We start from the raw sequence: 22,516 nt of genomic DNA, 5'->3' as shown, positions 1-22,516 counted from the left end.
GAAATAAAAAGTCCCTTTCCTAACTTTTCTTCAGTATAACAGTAGAGCTCTGCAGGTTTGTCACTAATTGTTACACGTTAAATGGGTTATCCATCCTCAGGATAGGCTATCAATATTAGATCGGTGGCAGTAAGACTCCCATAATCCTGGTGATCAGCTGTTTGAACAGGCCATGCACTGCAGCCTTTGTAATGCTTACAAGTGCTCATACTCGATACACTCTAGAATACCTTGCATCTAGAACACTCTAGAGTACCTTGCATTGTTTTCACGAATAGTACAAAGATTGAAAGTTGTGAGGCTGCAGTGATCACGTGAGGACTGCAGTCTATTCAAACAGCTGATTGGTGATAATGCCGGGAGTCACATCCTAACCAATCTAATCCTGGAAAATACCTTTAAAGGGTACCTCTCATCAAAAAAACTTTGATATATTATAGATGTATGCAGAATAACTTTACAATTGCATGTTATTAAAAAATATGCTTCTTTCTATTTAATTTTCCACTTTGAAGAAATGACCACTAGGGGTCTCCCTACCAATCCTGGCAGCAAGCATTTCAGACTCATGCTGGAGTCCTAAACACTACGAGCTGCCAGTCTGCTTTGTTCACTACGAGCTGCCAGCCTGTTTGGCTGTGAACAAAGCAGGCTGGCAGCTGGCATGAGTCAGAAATGCTTGCTGACAGGACTGATCGGGAAAAATACAATAGAAAGAAGCATATTTTTCATTAACATGCTATTGGAAAGTTATTCAACATTCATTTATCTATAAAATATATCAAAAGTTTATTTGAGAGGTACCCTTTAATGGTCTATTGACACATACATTATTCTGCTGCAGATTTCAATGTAAATTAAATGACTGAACACAGCTTTAAATCCTGCACATCAAATCTGCGCAGAATACTGTATGTGTGACTAGACCCTTAAAGGGGTACTCCGCTGCTCAGCGTTTGGAACAAACTGTTCCGAGCGCTGGAGCCGGGAGCTTGTGACGTCATTGCCCTGCCCCCTCATGATGTTACGCCCTGCCCCCCTCAATGCAAGTCTATGGGAGCGGGCGTGACGGCTGTCACGCCCCCTCCCATAGACTTGCTTTGAGGGGGCAGGTTGGGGCGTTACATCATGATGGGGCGGGGTTATGACTTCATGAGCTCCCGGCTCCAGTGTTCAGAACAGTTCCAAATGCTGAGCAGCGGAGTACCCCTTTTTAAGAGCTTATCAGGCTTTAAAAATTTAGATTGGACTGCTAAATTGAATACCTTATTTTTAGATTTTCTTGAATCAAGAAAATCTGATTTCTTAGGGTATGATTTCAGGTACCTACACCAATCAAGTGATTTGAAGTGTCAAGTGGTGAGTCTCCCTTATTGTTTATCAGGCCCAGTGCTGCACATTTATGGGGTATTCTAGCGGAAACAAAATGTTTTGTTGCTGAGAAAAAAAAGGCATACTTGCCCTGCTTCCTCGAAGGTCTTGTTCTATGCACTTACGGTCACTGCTGCTCTCCGCCACTGCCTGGGTCAGGGAGTTGGAACAAAATGTGCCCGCTCAGCTAGTCGCGGGACAGTGTATGAGTGCGCAGTTCGTGCTCCAACACCCCCCTGGAAACAGCATCGGGTTACTGGGAGTGCATGGAACAGAAGCTATGGGGGACGAAGGTTAGTAGGTATAGCATGTTGTTTTTTTTTTTTTCATAATGCCCATAAACTTATATTTTTTTGTTAGCATACCCCTTTACATAGTGTTTGCTGCTTTGTGCTGTAATCCTATGCACATAGTCTCATAAGAGGGACTCTGCTCGCAGGAATACCACAGTCACTGTGTCATCTGATTGGTGGAGGTGCCATGTGTCGGACCACCACGATCTGACAATCATAGCCTATTATAAGGATAGACCATTAATACGGATAACATTAACATACCCTGAGGTGTTACTTTTCTGAATAAGAGATTACATACATGTATATACATTTTCACACCTTTAAACAGGACTGCTTTAATAAATTCTTGTATTCCTCATGAAATAATAATTCTCCCGCATCTTTTCTTTGCATTATGCACTGTTATTCCTCCTCTTTATAATAATCTAGTATTTTTTTTTTTTCCTGATAGCAATCTGTTCATCAAATTCTTTCCCTTGTTCAGGTGATAACTAGGAAATCTGCATGCTATTTATCTATATAGAATTTCACAGTACACGCTCACAATCCCTTGGTTACGCATAGATATCACAATAGAAGAAAGAATCTTTTCTTTTGACAACCCGTCCTTAAAGGAAATGTATCGCCTAGAATTTTTTCTAACTGATTGGAGCCAAATACCTAAACACTTTATTTTTATTTATTTTTTTAAGATTCTGAGTGTACATTTTTTTTGTACAGTATTATAATTTAACAGCATTCAGACTTATGCTTTACAGCAAGCCCCATGGACATAGGCACACCAGACCCTGCTCACTAAAATGGCAGAGGTGTCTAAGCATGCTCTGTGACCTGTGCAGAGAGGTCATGCTATGGGGGGCCTAGGTTGAACTCTAAGCATCTCCTTTTGTGAATAGATGTGTTATCTATCTGCTGCTGTCGCCTTACACTGTACTCCTTTCTGTGAGAATAAGGACACTGCTGGAAAGTGACTTCTACAAAACAGGAAGGATCTGCTTAGTTTTAAAGGGGTACTCCGGTTTTACTAAAGAGGAAATTTGTTTTCTTTTTGGATTTCTTTTCTGTCTGTTCACAGTGCGCTCTGCTGACACCTCTGTCCATTTTAGGAGCTGTCCAGAGTAGGAGTAACTCCCCATAGAAAACCTTTACTGCTCTGGACAGTTCCTAAAATGGACAGAGGTGTCAGCAGAGAGCACTGTGGACAGACAGAAAAGAAATCCAAAAAGAAAAGAATTTCCTCTGTAGTATTCAGCAGCTAATAAGTACTGGAAAGATTAAGATTTTTTTTAAATAGAAGTAATTTACAAATCTGTTTAACTTTTTGGCACAGGTTGAAAATAAAAATGTTTTCCACCAGAGTACCCCTTTAAGCTTAGTGGGCAGAATGAAAATGTAGATTTCTGGAATGGAAAATTTTCAAATTTTAACTTTATCAGCTTCCCCATGTGGCTTGCATAGGAGTTAGTGGTGCAAAAGCTGGGGAGCACACCCTGGTGTTGTGTAACTCTTGTGAATATGCACTGCAAGGGATAATTTTTTTTATTTTTTTATTCATTAGTAGAGATTTCAAGTAAAGATTTCCTTTAAAAGGGACGGGTTGCTTTAGAAGTCGACATACAATGTCGTATATCACATATACACCATCTGTCTTGTCTTCCTTTGCACCCAGACACTCAATCAGCATACCTACCTTCCACTTTTGCACAATTTCCTGTAATCAAAGCCCTGACCATGTGCAGCATGGGCCTCATGTGATCTGCTGATCTATAAACTGTGTACTGTACTTCTTCCCTTCATTTCTGCTGTTCTTTGCATGATCTGTATTAAACTTGTGTTTGTCAGATGTGAACATTTTACAAGGGGTATGGAAACAGTATTTCTAGGTCTGTGTTGCGGCCCCTTTTGTGTGTCTGGCGTGAAATTAACCCTTAACTTCCCATCTCCCAGTGATGTATTATTAAAAGATGGGGCCGCACATAACATGGTGATAAAGCTGGAAATGACAACTATTCTGTTAGCTGGGGTGAAAGTAACGATGACTATAAAACCAAGCCGTCATTTTATTTGTGACCCTTGTATGACATCCCAATCTTGTTTTATCTTTATTTTGGCAACTCGTTTATTTTTTTTTTGTTTTATCATGTCATTTTGTCCTATGAGAAAAAGTACCACATTCCATATACTTTTTGTGTTGTTGTTTTATTACAGCATTTGCTTGTGATGCATTCTTGCATGACTTTTTAATTTATATGATGCATGATGTATGTCGTCTCCTTGATTCATGCCAAATTTCAAAAGTGAAGTAAAGCTTTAGGAGTTAAAAACACTTTTGGGGAGATTTATCAAACTGAGAAAAAAAAATGGAGTGATTTTTCCACAGCAACCAATCAGAGCTTAGGTGTCACTTTACCAGAGTTTGATAGCTGAGCTGTGTGATTGGTTGCTTTGGAAAAATCACTCTATTTTTTCTTTCACACAGCTTGATAAATCTGGGCCTTTATCTTGTGTTTAGGGCTTGCATTTAGAACAGTTGTTTATAGATGTTGGGTAGTTCTCATACTATAAAGTGACAGATTAGCATTAAGATGTCATGTAAATTAAAGGTATCGATTGATGGATAAGGAGAAGAAATAACGTCAGCCAATCACCAGGTCTTCTTGGATTTTATTCAGAAATACTCACACATTACATTGATGTAACTGAGTGGACGGGTCTCGTGGGAGGGAACAGTAGGCGACAACGGGCCGTGTTTCACACAGGTGTTGTGCTTCGTCTGGCCTCCTTGGAGGCCAGACGAAGCACAACACCTGTGCGAAACACGGCCCGTTGTCGCCTACCGTACCCCCCCGAGACCTGTCCACGCAGTTACATCAATGTAATGTGTGAGTATTTCTGAATAAAATCCAAGAAGACCTGGTGAGTGGCTGACGTTATTTCTTCTCCTTATCTATCAATCGTTGCCTGTTTGCTGACATCAGAGCAGCACTGAACTTCACCTATCAGTACTTTATCACACTCCACTGCAGTATTAAAGGGGTATTACAGGCCAAAACTTTTTTTTTTTATAGATCATAGATCAACTGGCTCCGGAAAGTTAAACAGATTTGTAAATTACTTCTGTTAAAAAATCTTATCCTTCCAATTGTTATTAGCTTCTGAAGTTGAGTTGTTGTTTTCTGTCTAACTGCTCTCTGATGACACGTCCCGGGAGCTGTGCAGTTCCTATGGGGATATTCTCCCATCATGCACAGCTCCCGGGACGTGACATCATCATTGAGCAGTTAGACAGAAAACTTCAGAAGCTAATAACTATTGGACGGATTAAGATTTTTTTTTTAATAGAAGTAATTTACAAATCTGTTTAACTTTCTGGAGCCAGTTGATATATATATATAAAAAAAAAGGTTTTGCCTGGAATACCCCTTTAAGGGTGAACAGAAGTAAGCAGTGCCGAATTACCTTTGATTAAATTAAAGGTATGTGTTGCAGCAACACTGATACATATGTTCAATAAATTACCCATAGGCCAGGGTGCACACCTCACTGGGCTATATCCTAGCCATATAGTCATAAGTATAGAATTGAGGTAGCAAGTCCAAAAAAATGGTTTATTTATACCATATGCAACTTCTCAACTTACAGAAAGCTTGCCTCCGTCCCGATATACCATCACTTTTGATCCATGGTGGTCTGACCTCCAGGACACCCTGAGAATGAAGAGCAGAGAACCTCAGTTCCTTGCACAGTCAAGTGGACATGGTTTCTGCTGGTTAGGGAAACTTTGAAGGGGATTCAGTCCTTTAATAAGCAGTGGGTCTCCCTCATTCTGATGATTGGTGAGGGTCTCAGTTGTCCGTGCACTCAGATGGCACTTGTAATGTAGTTTGGTGGTCTGCTTTATAGTAAATAAAAAGCTATGCAGGCAGAACAGGGCACATATCCATGCTAATGGTACTATTAGTTTTACCATCCAAGGCCTATAGAATGCTATTGGCTTTAGAAAAAGCAGTCTGTCAATTCCCCAAATTGTCACCATTTCTTAACTTGGGCATGCTCCCTCTGCATGAACATTTTAGATTCATCTTTGGTGGTTTCTATATGTGATCCCATGAGATTTATAGATCCTCCACACGCTTTGATGATATCTTATTTTGATATGTTTCTTATCACACCAGTTTTGATCAACATTATCCCGCCTGTCATTTTTTTTTCTTTCATTTACATAACTTTTTTTTCTTTTATTTGTGCATGTGCTTGTGTATTTATTGCATCTAGTCACATATGATGCTTACTATGTGAAATCCCTTATAACAGTCCAAGAGTAGAATTCTTAGAACCTTTGGGTGAGATGAAGCTGTAATATACCGTCATACCCGGCCCAAATAGAAGCCAGTCTGTTGTTTATGTATTATCACCCAGAAACCTGCTTCTAGTTGAATGTATAGCGGGGGGCCCCATACTTGGTGACTCTCCGACCTAGATCATGCTACGGCTCTTTGACACATCCCTATGACTTTCTATGGAACTATTGACGTTCTCTCTATAGAATGCAACCTATAAACTGCATAAGTGAGAAAAAGCTCATGTTCCTTTACATAAAATAAAAGGATCATGTTTAGATGCCAAATGGGGCTATAGCCGAAGCAGTCAATAACACTGGTTACAGTACTTACATGGTGTTAAGTCAAACCTTTTAGTTTTATTATTCGGTGACTCTTAGAAGATAAACCAAACCTGTGCATAAGTAAAAACAAGTAGTGGTATCTGCTTTTTTTCAGTGAACAATATATAAATGCTTATGCCAGGTTCATCTGTCCGATTAGTAAACAAATCTATAGATACAGTAATGTATCCCTAATATGGCTGCTATAAGTGATTTGCATCAATTGTTTTTATCAATCTTTTCTACTTTTTCTTTTTGCCACTTAACTCTTTCTCCTTTTGCTAATAGAGTAGAGTAAATCTATTTCTAGTATATTAACTTGTGTACCAGGATATCTCCTGAGGGAATTGTTGTTGATTCCGGTATAAGACCTCAGAGATGACCTTGTAAACAAGCTCTTAAAGGGGAAAGCAATCCTGAGGTAGTCACATTTGGTGAAGTCTGTGATCTCTGACCATGAATTATTTACAAAACAATAGGGCTCTTGGTACTGTCCAGAGGTTTCGCTTATAATCTTAAGCTGGCCGTATAAATAGCGGTCACCCAACTGCTATTCCTGTGACCCCTCCACCCCTTAATACCTATGTATGCTGTGCTCAGCCCAGCATGTCTGTGTTCTGAATGAAGGAGGGGACTAAAGGGGGTCCTACACTTTAGCTGATGGCTTATCAAACAGCTATGTGCCCCATTGGTCCCCATTAATCCTTGACTTGGCCGGAAATTCATGTGTTTCCCGTGGGGAAGAGAAAAGCTGATGAAGCCAGATGGTTTTGGCGGTACATTCTCTAGGAAATAAACTAAAGGGGTAAGGCGTTAAAGAGATATTATGGCGCTTTAAAGAGGACATGTGGTCAGTATAAAAAAATGTTGTTTTTATTTTGTAGTCTCTGATTCCCTGTTCTCATCAGGGAACTTTATTTTGGTGCCAAGCACCTCTGATATGCGGGTTTTAATATTTCTTTTTCACTTTTCACTAAATTTGGAGGGGCAGAAACTTTATTTCCAAAAGAGTCTTGAGCTAGGTTTAGCGACGATTGAACAACACCCCCTCAGCCTTGTATTTAGACCCCCCCTTCACCCCTCTATAGTAAATAAAGTTCGCAACCATCTGACTATTCATGGAGAAGGGTTGATCGTCAACCAAATTGTAAAATCCCTGTCTCTTGAGAACTGGGCATAGCAGGAAAATAAAAACCACTTTAGAAACAGGACACCTAAGGTCCACAATATAAAACAACTTTCTTTTACCTTGACTACAGTTCTTCTTTCATAAAATGAATATAATGCTGAGAGGATATTGCCTAAACCCCCGCTGGTCCTGCCACAGCTCCCCCTCCTCCCCTCCCAGGCAGATGTAGGGGTAAACTCTAGACATCCCCATCTAGATGGTCATTAGGTTTGGCAACATTAATCGGTATAGCCAGCTTAAGGGGAATCTGTAAAGGAATCCACAAAGCAGGTAATTTGCTAATAAAAAAGAAAAGGGATAATGAAGCATGATTGGGAAGTAACATTGTCATCAGTGTCACCCGCACTACAAGTCTATACCTGCAGGTTAGTTCTGGTGATACTGATGATAGATTCCATTTAAGCAAAGGGGCCATTCATTGTAATGACATTGGGGAAGATTTCTCAAAACCTGTTTAGAGGAGGAAGTTTCTGAGTTTCCCATAGCGACCAATCAGATTGATTCTTTAATTTTTCAGAGGCCTTTTCAAAAATGAAAAAAAAAAGCAATCTGATTGCTATGGGCAACTGGTCTACTTTTCTACTGGACAGGTTTTGATAAATCTCTCTCAAATTGTCCTTATGGGTCAGAATTTCTGTGCAGTGCCAAAGGGTTGTAAACTCTATAGAGCCCATTCATTCTGTGTATAAGAAGTGGTCCAGGATCATACCCAAACATAGAAGGTATGGATTTCCCTTTTAAGAAAAGATATTTAGTTAAAGCTTTTATTTCTTTTCTATGACCAGACCATAATGTCTTCTGATGGTTTGGCCATGTGACCTAGAAATACTGTGAAAAGATCTGTCTGAAGGGGGAAACTGTGAATCTCCAGCGTTTTCATGGAGATGTTTTTTTCTTGTGTTTCCATTTCCTTTCCACAGGCGTAGATGCCTTGTGTGATTCTAATTCTGTCTCCTGCATGACGGACGTGCTCCATCTTCAAGCTTTAACCTCTCTCTCCAGTACTGACTGCAGTGTTCTAGCACATCTTCTGTAGAATTCCTGTCCAGGCTGTCATACACACTTCCTTTGTAAATTGACCATTTACACTACCAGAGCTGATATTTTTTTTTCTTTTCTTAACACTGTATATCTGTAGCTTTGTCAGAACTGTAATCTAGTAATGGAGAATTGTAACCTGATCATGAAGCCATGTGTTATTATAATGTATTAAGTCACTAGGAAAGCACTTCTCAGCTCGCCGCTCTTTCATGGAAGGTAACTAATACCCCTGAGGTCGGCATGAACTGGACCTCGAAACAGACAACCTGTATGCTGTAGAATCACTAAGCATGTTCTGCAAGTGCTTGAACCTAGATGTGGAGACCCATCGTGTGGTTACCATCGAATGTCAGAGTGATGGATCTCCAATGTTGAGTCTTAACTGGATTTAGAGCTCTTTCAGTCTTTAGTGTGACTTTATGGCAGTTGTGCTTCTTCTACTAATCCTAAAAGTGTATGGTGATTTGTGTATAAGTCTTTCTAACTTCTAATAAACTCTCTCCACCTGACCTCTGTCTGCGTCTTCTTGTCTGCTTGGTTTTCTTTCCTTCTAACATTCCTGGACATATCCTGGGGTGCACTTTATCTGCAACCAGTCACCTATATGCACTTAGATATGCAAATATTCTTTTGTGGGAAGTTCTGGAATTAGCTACTATAATCACTAACATGGGCACCCACAGAATATGAGATGCAGATGTCTTTGGTGCATGTTTCTGCCTTTTACATGAACATATTACATTTTTTTCAGACTGCAATAGAAAGCTAATGTTATCTATGGGGATTGATTTATGAGTGTTTAAAATTAAGCACTTTTTGCAGTTTTGCTTGATGAAACCACCACTACAATTCATGGGCTTAAAATACGATTGCATCAGTATTTCCATCTAGTTTGCATTTGTTTTTCTAAGTGTAGTTAAAAAACATCACATCAGTCTTTACTGTACAGAAATATGAATGCACTGCTGATGACATACTGATGGTAGTTCATCCATTGATTCATCTGTATTTCAGAGCTGTAAAAACATATGTCAATACACTCGTGGAAAACAGGCCTAAAGCTTGACATTTGGTATCCATTGAATGGCAGTCAGCTGGTCCTCATGGTTCTTCCCTCCCCTTTTGTGACCTGTCAAAAGCTTTGATCGGTCAGGATCACCATATTAGGACTCCCACCTATTTCTAGATATAGCCAGAAGCATACAGCAGCACTCTTAACTCCCCAGCTCGGTGTTCAATCCATCACGTTGCAGGCATTAGACTCCATAGACTTCAATGAGACGAGTGAAATGTGCTGCTGCGCATTTCTCCCAGCTGTGACCCAAACCAATCAGAACATATCTGCCTGATGTGCCAAGTCTTTCTTTCCTCTCTGACTGTAATACTATAAGAGCAGAGTAATCTGAGACAGTCCGGTTGCTAGGGGCATGCTGCCTGGAAACCTGATTATGGCTGGAAATCAGGGTATCCCAAGCAATCCATACTGTCAGTCACGACTCTGTCCTGGATTGGAAAGCTAGGGGATAAGATGCCTGATCGCAGGGGTCCCGCTGCTGGTGACCCCCGTGATCTTGCACGCAACACCCCATTAGAATCTGTCGCCGGAGCGTGTTCGCTCAGAGTCTGATTACTGGCGATCACGGGGACGTAGAATTGTGACGCTACGCGGGGCCGTGACGTCACAATGCTCTGTCCCCGTGATCGCCAGTAATCAGACTCTGAGCAAACATGCTCCGGGGAAAGATTCGAATGGGGTGCTGCGTGCAAGATCACGGGGGTCCCCAGCAGCGGGGACCCACGCGATCAGGCATCTTATCCCCTATCCTTTGGATAGGGGATAAGATGTCTTAGCGCCGGAGTACCCTTTTAATACCACACGTAGCCTGTGGACAGGTGTGGTCCTGTTTGTGAAAGAAAATGGCCATGTTTTTCTGATCACTGCGATAAAATCAGGTAGGGGGAAGGAATACTGCTTAGCAGCTGGTAAGATATAGCATTCCCATTTTTGGGCTACATTATTAAATAGATTTAGTGGACACCTACAGACGATGGTATTTATGGGTTTCATACAGCTAGTACCGTCAGCATTCACTAAAATGAAGGGGTTGTAATACACTCACTCCTATTGTACTAGTATACATAGTATATACATCTTAAACAGTTAGCAACTGTAGTATTGGTCTTGGCTACAATCAAATTCCATATTTATTGTTTACAAATAAAAGTAGGGACATGAAAACTGGCCCCTGGTTGTTTTTGGCGCTACCTTCTGCTCTCTGTATATTCTATATAGTTGTAGCTAAGAAAAACCTTTCCAAATGATCTACTAAAAGTATATGTACTATAAACCTAACAATGTATATGGATGTGGTACATTTTCAAACAGTTAGATGAAACCTCTTTCTAGGTTTCGGTTAGCTTGACATGAAACTGGTGACGTATGAAAGAGTAATGTATGGTAAAGTAATGACTGAAGTTCATAGGAAATAACCTTCTCCAAAATGAGTTCCACTAATCCCAATGTCTGCTTGATAGGTCTTTTGATGTACTATTATCCCTCCATGTACCTAGACTAGTATAGTTACTATATAGATACGTGTTGCTGAGCTGAGTTTGTCATTGAGGTTTTGCATCCATGGGGCCTGCAGCACTTCAAATGAATGACTGCCCGTATAATAATGGACAGGCTGTGTCCCTAAGAGCAAAAGCTTGGATAACCACAAAGGGCCGCATGACCCATCCAGCAGTCATTTATGTGGCCCTCTTAGCCTGATGCTCTGAGACCCTTATTTATCTGATCTTTGCTCTTTTTTAATAGATGGGGTACCAAGCTGTGCACCCCCTCTCTGAAACCTTATATGCTGCAAAGCATTGCTTTCACAAGACAGCCACATTTCGTTGAGTATTGCCCTAATAAGGTGGCAAATTCAGCTCCGCTACATCTGTGTCTCAAGTCTGTCGATCACCACATGTGCCTGCTCCTGAATGAATGATTTGCATTTTCATGTCTTTTGACCTTCTGTTCTAGGATGGCACTGGATCTTTAAAACGCAGCGGCTCCTTTAGCAAACTCCGAGCTTCCATACGACGCAGCAGTGAGAAGCTGGTCAGGAAGCTGAAAGGAGGCAGTTCACGAGATGGTGAACCAAAGAATCCTGGGTAATTATCCAAATCTAGCTGAGCTACTTTGTTGCCAAGCTTGTAGCCTATAGCACTTAGCACCATGGTGGATGGAGAAGGAGTATGCCAAGTGTGCTGTGCATATTCCTTCTACAACTGTGAGTTTATGAACCGCACTGTTTTAATTCATTTTCAGGGATCGCAAATCTTTGTGAAAATATATAAATCCATATAATATACTTTTGCACAATTCCAGCTGTGAAAGCTCTATTCATTGTCTAGAAAGTGTTTCTGTAATTTTGGATGGGGCCTGCATGTGAAAAATGTGTAAATAGCGAATTGATTCATAGATTTTATATTTCTGTATTAAAAAAAAAACTTGTTTCAAGACCTTTCATTCATATATTTGGAGTATAATGACTGACACCACTAAAGTTCGTAAAGGGGTGGAAAATAATAATTATTATTATTATTTTTTTATCAACTGGTGCCAGAAGGTTAAACAGATTTGTACATTACTTCTATATAAAAATCTTAATCCTTCCAGTACTTATCAGCTGCTGTATGCTCTAGACGAAGTGGTGAAGTTATTTTCAGTCTGACCACAATGCTCTCTGCTGACACCTGTCACATGTCAGGAACTGTCCAGAGTAGGAGAGGTTTGCTCTGTGGATTTGCTCCTACTCTGGACAGTTCCTGACATGGGCAGAGGTGTCAGCAGAGAGCACTGTGATCAGACAGAAAGGAAATTCAAAAATAAAGAACTTCCTGTGGAGCATATAGCAGCTGACATGTACTGGAAAGATTAAGATTTTTATATACAAGTAATTTACAAATCTGTTTAACTTTCTGGCACCAGTTGATTACCTCTTTAATACCCATACAATAGGTAGGTGATAAATTGGTTATTTAAAGAATACAACTTAATATATAAACTAGGCAAACCAGAGTATAATGACCCTATCTTAAATCTGTTCCCCATAGTCCACTCAACTAAGCACTGGCTGCAGTATCTTAGAAAAGGGGATCTGTAGCAATAATGTATAGACATTTTTTGGTCCTGGGAAATTAGTTTGGTCACTATGAGTAGTAACTCTCCACCTTTTTAACACCATGTTTCGGGTCCAGAACTCTGATACAGAGCTTCAGATGACCTTCAGGGTATTAAACACAACATTTTGGTTGCCTACAGTCTCTCCTAGGGAGAGCTGAGGACATTACTACATACTTTGCAAATGGGATGATACCAGGTACAGCCACTTTCGAGTGCATGGAGCATAGTCTGGTATGAGGCTGTAATGCTTTCGCCTGTGCGGTTACCTCCTTCAATTCGCCGATCTTTGGGGGTGCTGGGAGATGGACCTTTACCCATTTGATATTGCTGGCTTATCTGAAGAATGGGCCATTAATATAAAAGTTCTAAAAACTCATTTAACAGTATTCAGTATGCTTCTACACTCCGAACAGAATATGATTTTGTAGCCATCGGAAGACAAGAAACTGAAGCTTCGATAGGTCCGTTATAGTCAACCATTTTTATTGGAATGAACACTTAATATACTTGTGTCATTTAAATTAATTTTATTTATACTTTTGCAGAAGTCACCACCTGTGAACAGACAATGTCATGTTTTATTTTCCTTTTTACATAGATTTACATTATTAAAAGAAGGAACTTGAATACTCAACAAAGCTAAATCTGTTGTGTTTTTAATATTATTATTTTTATTTAATATCTTTCGAAAAATCTTATATTATTTTTTGCCCTAACAAGGTCAATATGAATGTGTCTCTTCCTGTGGAACGTTTGTAAAATTTCTTAATAAATTGACAAAGTTTTAACTGTGGTTCATTTATGTATTTTATTTTTTTTTTGTACTTTTGTGAGAAATGTAAATGAAATCAGCTTCTAATAATCCAATGCACTTTGACTTGTTCACTTTTAACCTCTTAATGGTTTTGTTCCTAACAAGCGTTGATTTCAGCTCTTCGGCCGCATTGTCCTACTAATGCAGACTGTTCATGTGAATACATTTGTCTGTTCTTTGTATGTTCTCTTTGCTTACAGCTTTACTTCTAACCAGATAACCAACATAAACTGAGTTCCTAGGCTCTAGTCTTTCATAGAAGTTTGTGATATGAAATGTTAAAACCTGGTTTAGTCCATTTGGTACTTTTAAATGGTGGGATCTGGGTGCTTAGATCCCCACCGATTTCTAAAATGGACAGGCAGAAGTACTGTGCTTAGTAGACTGCCTATAAATCTGTACACCTCCAGCTTAGCTTTTCAAGGAGAGCCAAGTAATAACTAATTGATACAGCACTTCTGCCTATCTATTTAGGCAACCAGTGGGGGTCTCAGCACTCGGACTATGACCATCAGTGACATGTTAGACATTTATGAAAGTAATTGTTAGTCTTTAAAGGGGTACTCCGGTGCTTAGACATCTTATCCCCTATCCAAAGCATAGGGGATAAGATGCCTGATCACTGGAGTCCCGCCGCTGGGGAGCCCGGGGATCTTTCACGCGGCACCCCGTTTGTAATCAGTCTCCGAATCGAACACGCTGATTACCTGATTACCGGCGACCACACGGCCGGCGGCGTGTGACGTCATGCCTCCGCCCCCGTGTGATGTCACGCTCCGCCCCTCAATGCAAGCCTACGGGAGGGGGCGTGATAGCTGTCACACACCGCCGGCCATGTGGTCGCCAGTAATCAGACCCGGAGCGAACATGCTTCGGGGACTGATTACAAACGGGGTGCTGCGTGCAAGATCCCGGGGGTCCCTAGCGGCGGGACTCCCGCGGTCAGGCATCTTATCCCCTATCCTTTAAAGTACAGAGATCAAAATGTTCTGTTTCCCTTAAAATGTGCATAAATAGCATTTTGGTTGGCTGCAGCCATCACTGGGGGCTTACGGAATACAAATTTATTAAGGAGTTTATTGGGAGCACTAATAGTCCTTATGCAGTAAGCTCTCCATTGTGGTGGCTGCAGGCAGCCTGATTTTACATTATTTCAGGGAAAGTGAAAGCCCAAGCATGATTTTAAACACTTAATTGTTGACCCATTTATTTTTGTTGACCACAAACCCATGGGTCGAAAGGAGTTGTCTGGTGGCACAATGTTTTTGTCAGGGTTTTGGCTGGTATAAAAATAAAAGCTTACTCACCTGTGAGATCCCCTTCTCTGCCATCCTAAGAGTACCCAGTCCTTGTTCATCCACACTTCCTGCAGAACACACAGGAAATGCCCACTCACAACCCATGGCAGTGATCCATTTCAGCCAGTGAACGGCGAAGCGGCATTTCCTACATGTCAAGAGGAAAGCAGAAAGCATTGATGAAAGGCGACTGGGCACTATTGATTCTGTAATAGTGGGGGATCAGCAGATGAGTATAACCCCTTTTTATATTGGCAGCCTGAGCCCAGACAGAAAATTTAGGGCAATCAGACTAACCCTTTTAAGACTATATTCATGCAGACTTGTTGCAGCTGGAAGTCTTTCATACATCTTAGGCTGGATACACATATGGCAAATGATTCTGAGCTGTTCCAAACGGGAACCCAAGATGCAAAAAGCATCCAGTGTGCAATAGGCTAAATGGGATATAGTGCCAGTAAATCTGATGACCATCTGCTATAGACAAGTCACTTTTTGTCTGTTCTAGTTTCATTTTTGAGGCCTATTGTACCAAGAACAGGACACGATCTGTATAATGTGATAATGGTACAAACTGCTCCCCCCAAAAACAAATGTATTTCTTGTAGTGCTAATGGCCCTATTACTTCTCCTTTATAGATCCCCATCCATTTTGTTGAATGAAGGCTATGGAAAGATTCCACACGTTTGTTCTATAGCTTCTGCATTTATGTTGACCCTAAGTAGGGGTCTCAAACTGGTGACCCTGCAGATGTTGCAAAACTTCAACTCCCAGCATTCCCGACAGCCGTTGGCTACAGCCAAAGTCTAGGCATGTCCGGGCGTGCTGGGAGTTGATGTTTTGCAACATCTGGAGGGCCACAAGTTTGAGATCCCTGCCCTAAAGGAACAGAGGTGTTTTCTTACCAGAACATAGGAAGAGGCATATTTCTTGTATTACTGTGTCTAGATCTTCAGTGATTCTCATTGGTTTGTCCTTGCATGTCCACTACCCTGGTTGCAGCATGAAGCGTGCCAGTTCTCTGAATGTTCTTAACACGGGCGGCAAAGCTGCTGAGGACCACATGCAAGTAAGACGCCCAGTCATGTTCTTACATCATCGTTTAGTGCTAGTATGTATGTATGCATGAAGTGTGCCAGCTATGCCAGTGTGATTACAACTTAGAATTATCTAGATGCCTTTCTCACCTACCTAGCATTTAGGTCCATATTTAAATAATGCTGAATAGTGCCGTTATCTTAGTACTAAACATAATCTGTAGGCAAAGAACTAAATGTGCTTATTGTTGTAAATTGTTGTGCTTATGTGCTACACATGTCCACTATTTACTAACCTAATAACGGACTAACCTGATCTTACTGTACTTCTTGTTTTATTTATTTTTGTAAGGACAATGGGGGAGATGTATGAAAACTAGTGCGAAGAAAATGGAAATTTAGATGTTATGCTAAGGACAACCCCCTTCCCTTTCTTTATCATTTTTGATACATGTCATCCAATGTCACCAAACAGTCGTTCATATAATACACACATACCCAAATTATAATAGTGTACTGTATGCCAACGAATATTCAGGTCAATAAGGAATTGTCTGGTTTAGAATCCATATCAAATACTTTATCTAGAATTCAGAGCTAAAGTGTGCGGGGGTCCCCCCATTTAAGATCCCTAACTATTAGCGGGAGTAGAGAGTGACTACAAAGATCCTCTCTAACTGTGGAGCACTTGACCACGTGTTACATTGGCAGACCGTTTATCTCAGTGGACACTAATGTGTAATGTTTAATTTCTCCAGTGGTGGCACTGTGGGTGGAATTAAACACTTGCTGCCAGGTTTTCCCACAGCAGCAGCACATACTGATCAGCTTATCTCTCGGGAAACCTTCTTTAACCCCTTAAGGACGCAGGACGTAAATGTACGTCCTGGTGAGGTGGTACTTAACGCACCAGGACGTACATTTACGTCATGTGCATAACCGCGGGCATCGGAGCGATGCCCGTGTCATGCGCGGCTGATCCCGGCTGCTGATCGCAGCCAGGGACCCGCCGGCAATGGCCGACGCCCGCGATCTCGTGGGCGTCCGCCATTAACCCCTCAGGTGCCGGGATCAATACAGATCCCGGCATCTGCAGCAGTGTGCGATTTGAATGAATGATCAGATCGCCCGCAGCGCTGCTGCGGGGATCCGATCATTCATAACGCCGCACGGAGGTCCCCTCACCTTCCTCTGTCCGGCTCCCGGCGTCTCCTGCTCTGGTCTGTGAGCAGAAGATGACCGAAAACACTGATCTGTTCTATGTCCTATACATAGAACAGATCAGTATTAGCAATCATGGTATTGCTATGAATAGTCCCCTATGGGGACTATTCAAGTGTAAAAAAAAAATGTAAAAAAAATGTAAAAGTAAAAGTAAAAAAAATGTGAAAAATCCCCTACCCCAATAAAAAAGTAAAACGTCAGTTTTTTCCTATTTTACCCCCAAAAAGCGTAAAATTTTTTTTTTATAGACATATTTGGTATCGCCGCGTGCGTAAATGTCCGAACTATTAAAATAAAATGTTAATGATCCCGTACGGTGAACGAAAAAAAGTCCAAAATTCCTACTTTTTTAATACATTTTATTTAAAAAAATTATATAAAATTTATTAAAAGTTTTTTTATATGCAAATGTGGTATCAAAAAAAGTACAGATCCTGGCGCAGACCCATACCGCCACTTATACGGAAAAATAAAAAAGTTAGAGGTCATCAAAATAAAGGGATTATAAACGTACTAATTTGGTTAAAAAGTTTGTGATTTTTTTTAAGCGCAACAATAATATAAAAGTATGTAATAATGGGTATCATTTTAATCGTATTGACCCTCAGAATAAAGAACACACGTAATTTTTACCATAAATTGTACGGCGTGAAAACGAAACCTTCCAAAATTAGCAAAATTGCGTTTTTCGTTTTAATTTCCCCACAAAAATAGTGTTTTTTGGTTGTGCCATACATTTTATGATATAATGAGTGATGTCATTACAAAGGACAACTGGTCGCGCAAAAAACAAGCCCTCATACTAGTCTGTGGATAAAAATATAAGAGTTATGATTTTTAAAAGGCGAGGAGGAAAAAATGAAAACGTAAAAATTTTATTGTCTGAGTCCTTAAGGCCAAAATGGGCTGAGTCCTTAAGGGGTTAAAAAAAAAATGTATTAAATGACCACAATGGAATAAAATGTTTATAAGACTTTTTTTTCCCCCTGTGAAGAAAGCAAGTACAGGAATGTGATTCATATGTATAAATAATTTTTAAAGGTTTGTTTTTTTCAGGGAAATATTGATTGCCTATCCTGTGGATATGCCACCAATGGCTAATTGGCACTTGAATTATGTAAAGAAGTGAGGTGGAAGCAGTTGGCTCTGTACTCTGTGGTAGCATCACTGCGTTACCGCATCCTTAGCTTCTATTACCTTCAATAGGTTCTAAGGCTGTAGGAACACAGAGCCATTACTCCGAACAATACTGAGCCAATTGATTTAGGCTTCATTCTTTCTGTAGTGCAGGAGCCAAACAGCTGATCGGCAGCGGGTGCTTGGGGTTGGCACCTGCCAATTAATATTTCTCTGTAAAATCTCTTTAAAGTTTACCCCTCATATGTCATAGACCTGTCAAAAGAAGTGAGGTTACTCTATTTGAGTGCCATATATCATTCTTGTATGACCTCATTCAGGTGATCTTCACATTACCGGTTTGCTGTCAGTGAATAGAAACATTAACATTCAAAAGTTTGAAGCCAGTCCTGACTAAGGGTGGTATTAAAGGGAACATGTCACTAAGTTTTACCCTATATAATGAGTTGCAACATATAATAGAGGTTAATATCATGTGTCCTATACTGCCTGTCTTCTGGCACGTCCGTAAATGTGGAGAAAACAACTTTTATAAATGTCACACACAGTATGTATATGAGACTCAAGTAGTCACTGCACCCCAGAATGTAATCATGCCTATTCTGGCTCTAATCACACCTATCCTGACATAGACAGCTGTGAGCAGTGATACCAGGCCCTGACTAAGCTGTTCAGTCATACCTAGGCATTATTTGAGCCTGTGTAGGTGCGTTTACATCCTGGGGAGCCATGACTACTTCAGCAGCCGCATGCCCAACGGACTACTTGAGCCTCATTTACATATTGCGTGTGACATTGTTGTTTTCTCCAGCAGACATCAAGCATGGTAGAACATGTGATATTAACTTCTATCGTGTGTCACCACTCATGATATAGGGTAAAACTTGGTGACTGGTTCCCATAATACGAGACCCTACTAGACTGCATGATAATTGTGCAGGCAGGGCCCACTTCTGTCTTTGCTGCACGTGCTCTATTACACGGGATGCTGTGCATCTGACAAACAAGGATTTTTTATTTAAACATGTCAAGGACTGAGGAGCATTTGCTTCTTCGGCTGCTGATCACTGGGTCTATTACACAGGGCGGTATCTTCATGTGTGGCCAATAATTGTCCCAAGTAATAGGGGCTTTAGTCCAGCTCAAATAGCTGCATATGTGGCAGGACAGATTTTCAACTTTTGGATGCGAAAAAATGTTATTGTACAATTAATACATTTTATTTACATAAATTTGGACAATCTCTGTAGAGAATGTATCACTCTATACCCCAAGAGAGCACTGCCAGTTAACAAGCTGAATTATTTAGGATCTAGGAAAGAACAAATGCTCAGGTAAACAAATTTAGGCTGTGTGGCATTACTTTTTTATTTTAGCTGCAAAAACTATTTTTGGGTATGTTTTGGGCTACAAAATACCAAAATACAAAGTACTAAAATACTTCTCATATTTTGGGCTATAGGTTTTACTGTAACCTAAAAAACTGCTCCATATATGCCCGAAAAAAATGGACTGAACAATGAGTAAACCTGTTGTAAACTTCATCTTAAGGCTAGGTTTACACTTCTTTACACTAAACAAAGCATGTAAAAAATTGTCCAGGATTAGAAAATCATGGCTACTTTTTTCAATATCAAGTTGTGAGTGGTATTACAACTGCTGGAGTACACAAACAACCTGGATATGTGCGGCACACCTGTCCTCCAATTCGGTCAAATCTTGAGACCTGTTTTGATTCATATCCTTGGTAGAGAGGTTAAGCAGACTATATACAGTTCAGCCCATTAGGATAGCAGAACCGAACAGTAAGGAACCCAAAGGTGGCCATAAACATGATATGAAAGAAGAGTACATAAAGGTGAACCTACTTTGGTGGCACAAGTCTACTCTTGACACTCTTACATGTGGCAGCTATGGCTGTTGCATTAGTTTTTTTGTTTTTTTTATACAGCAGACAGCTTTAAGGGTGTGTTCACAGGATCCTGTGCAGATTTGATGCTCAGGATTTTCTGCTGCAGATTTCAATGTAAACTAAATGACTGAGCACGGCTTCTAATCTGCAATTACAAATCCTGCGCATTGAATCTGCGCAGGATCCTGTATGCATGAACGCACCCTAAAGGGGTATTCAATCATTTATTTTTCTTTAACCTTTGAACCCATGATTCCAAGTTATAACCCTGTGTAATATGCTTCTATTACCTCCGTGCACTGCTTTGTCACATTTTCATGCACGAACCTACACACAGAAGTGCTAGTCTTTCATTTTCTTTTTGTCTCTGACCTTTCCCAGCATTCCATGTGGCCAGAGACAATATGTCATGAGTCACATGGTCTCCATGGAGGCAGGCCTATGCTGCAGTGGGTTGGTGGATGGCACTACTTCAGTAAATCCCTTCCACCTTGCTATCCACACCCACTGCAGCATAGCCACACCTCCTGGAGACCATGTGACTTATGACATATTGGGGAGATTTATCAAAACCTGTCCAGGGGCAGAGTTGCCCATAGCAACCAATCAGATTGCTTCTTTCATTTTTGAAAAGACGATTGATTGGTTGCTATGGACAACTCAGCGATAAATCTCCCCCATTGTCTCTGACCTTTCCCTGCATTGTGTGCAGCCAGAGACAACATCTCCTAGTATTTGCTATTCACCGATAATTTCGAGCTACACCTGACCCTAGGACTTAAGCTGTCACATGTTTCCTTGTGAACAGCTCCTAAACTTGCTGCTTTATGGCACAAATCACTTATTGTCCATAGACTGTTTCCATATTGCAATTCCCCCTTTTTCACTTGAATGATAAGGTGCAGTACCACACACAGTGATTGGCACTTTCCTGGAAGAATACAGTTTTGTATTTTAATTTGATGAAACCCATTTAAAGGGGTACTCCGCCCCTAGACATCTTATCCCCTATCCAAAGGATAGGGATAAGATGTCTGATCGCGGGGGTCCCGCCGCTGGGGACCCCCGCATTCTACCATGTGGCACCCACCTGTAACTGCTTCCGGAACTGCTGGAGGCCCTCAGGCTAATACCATCCCGACCACGGTGGCACGTCACACCCGCCCCCTCAAGGCAATTCTATGGGAGGGGGTGTGAAAGCTGCCACGCCCCCTCCCATAGACTTGCATTGAGGGGGCGGGGTGTGACATCACATGGGGGCAGAGTCGTGATGTCACAATCTTGGTCAGGATGGTATTAGCCTGAGGGCCTCCAGCGGTTCCGGAAGCCGTTACAGGTGGGTGATGCATGGTAGAATGTGGGGGTCCCCAGCGGCGGGTGGAGTACCCCTTTAAGTGTATTCTTGGTAAGAAAAGCAAATGTAAAATAACCTTCAAATTTACAAGGTGTCACCCAGCCTAACAAAGGAAAACTCGACAACAACCTCATAGGAGCTGTAATGGCAGCCTTATTAGTTGTCAGTTTTCCCATATGCAGATTGCAGGCTCACATACAGAGGCTCTATTTGGATACCTCGATGCAATTTCCATCAGATTTGACAGAAAGAATAGTGCTGTGTGTGCAGAAGTATTCTTGCTGTCAATATGAAGGACACCACAATGGAACCTGATGGACCCCCATTATAAGACTGTGGGGTTTGGTGATGTGATGGTATGGTGTAGGAAGGATCCAGCACAACATTGTGGTTTAGTATAGGGGGTTGCTGTAGTGTGTGAGGTTAACTAAGCTCTATGCATCCTGTAGTATCTGTGGTAACATAATATTGATGTCTCTCCTCTTCCTTTGCTTCTTTTTTTGCAGGAGCGAAATAATTGTCTGACCGAAGCCCGAGGTTTGAGTGCTAGTCACACTGACCTGGCTCATTGAGCTGCGCACAGGGACTAGCCGCCACGAAGAACGCACTGAGACTAAGCTTCCCCCTCCCTCTCTATACATGAAGCTTATTCCTGTTTGATAATGGATTGTTTTTACTTTTTTTTTTTTCTCTTTCCAAAGGACAGAAAACAATTTTTAAATTTAGTATAATTTTAGATTTTTTTTTTTGTTTTATTTTTAAAAAAGAACTTCTTATTTATAGGTGTGTATGATGTATATAATTTGCTGCTTGCACTGTTGTCTGTAGAAATATAATATATAAAATGCCGAAAGCGCATAAAGGGGTCACTGTTACAGCAGCCGAACAAATGGCAGAAACTTTGTTGGATTTTTGTCATGTTCATGGGTTGAGGAGGACTCAAAGTTACAATGAAGACCACTCTGGGGGGGGGGGGGATATAATTTTTGTTGTAAATAACTGTTT

General features: G+C 40.9%; 1 protein-coding gene and 1 long non-coding RNA gene across 9 annotated transcripts in view; one reads left to right on the top strand and one right to left on the bottom strand.

Annotated features, from left to right (window-relative positions):
• KLC1 (kinesin light chain 1) overlaps positions 1-22,485 on the top strand; it is an 89,393-nt gene extending 66,908 nt beyond the window's left edge. For 5 of the 8 annotated variants that reach the window (XM_056546763.1, XM_056546760.1, XM_056546758.1 and 2 more), the window contains exons 14-16: positions 11,589-11,719; positions 15,850-15,916; positions 22,018-22,485. In XM_056546763.1, coding sequence (XP_056402738.1) covers positions 11,589-11,719; positions 15,850-15,916; positions 22,018-22,083 — 264 coding nt within the window. In that variant the 3' untranslated portion in view covers positions 22,084-22,485. Of the gene's footprint in view, positions 1-2,118; positions 2,206-8,439; positions 9,070-11,588; positions 11,720-15,849; positions 15,917-22,017 lie in introns of those variants that run through there. The other 3 variants (XM_056546764.1, XM_056546766.1, XM_056546765.1) reach the window with 3 other exon arrangements.
• LOC130295724 (uncharacterized) lies at positions 12,420-19,579 on the bottom strand. Its single transcript, XR_008848966.1, has 3 exons — positions 18,927-19,579; positions 14,856-14,994; positions 12,420-13,289 (listed from the first exon to the last, which is right to left on the bottom strand). It is a non-coding gene; the product is annotated as an uncharacterized LOC130295724 (long non-coding RNA).
• Positions 22,486-22,516: the final 31 nt, after the last annotated feature.

Source organism: Hyla sarda, chromosome 11 (assembly GCF_029499605.1).
Source record: "Hyla sarda isolate aHylSar1 chromosome 11, aHylSar1.hap1, whole genome shotgun sequence".
NCBI lineage: Eukaryota > Metazoa > Chordata > Amphibia > Anura > Hylidae > Hyla > Hyla sarda.
Note: the sequence above shows the minus strand (reverse complement) of the source record. Positions and strands in the feature narration are given on the sequence as shown.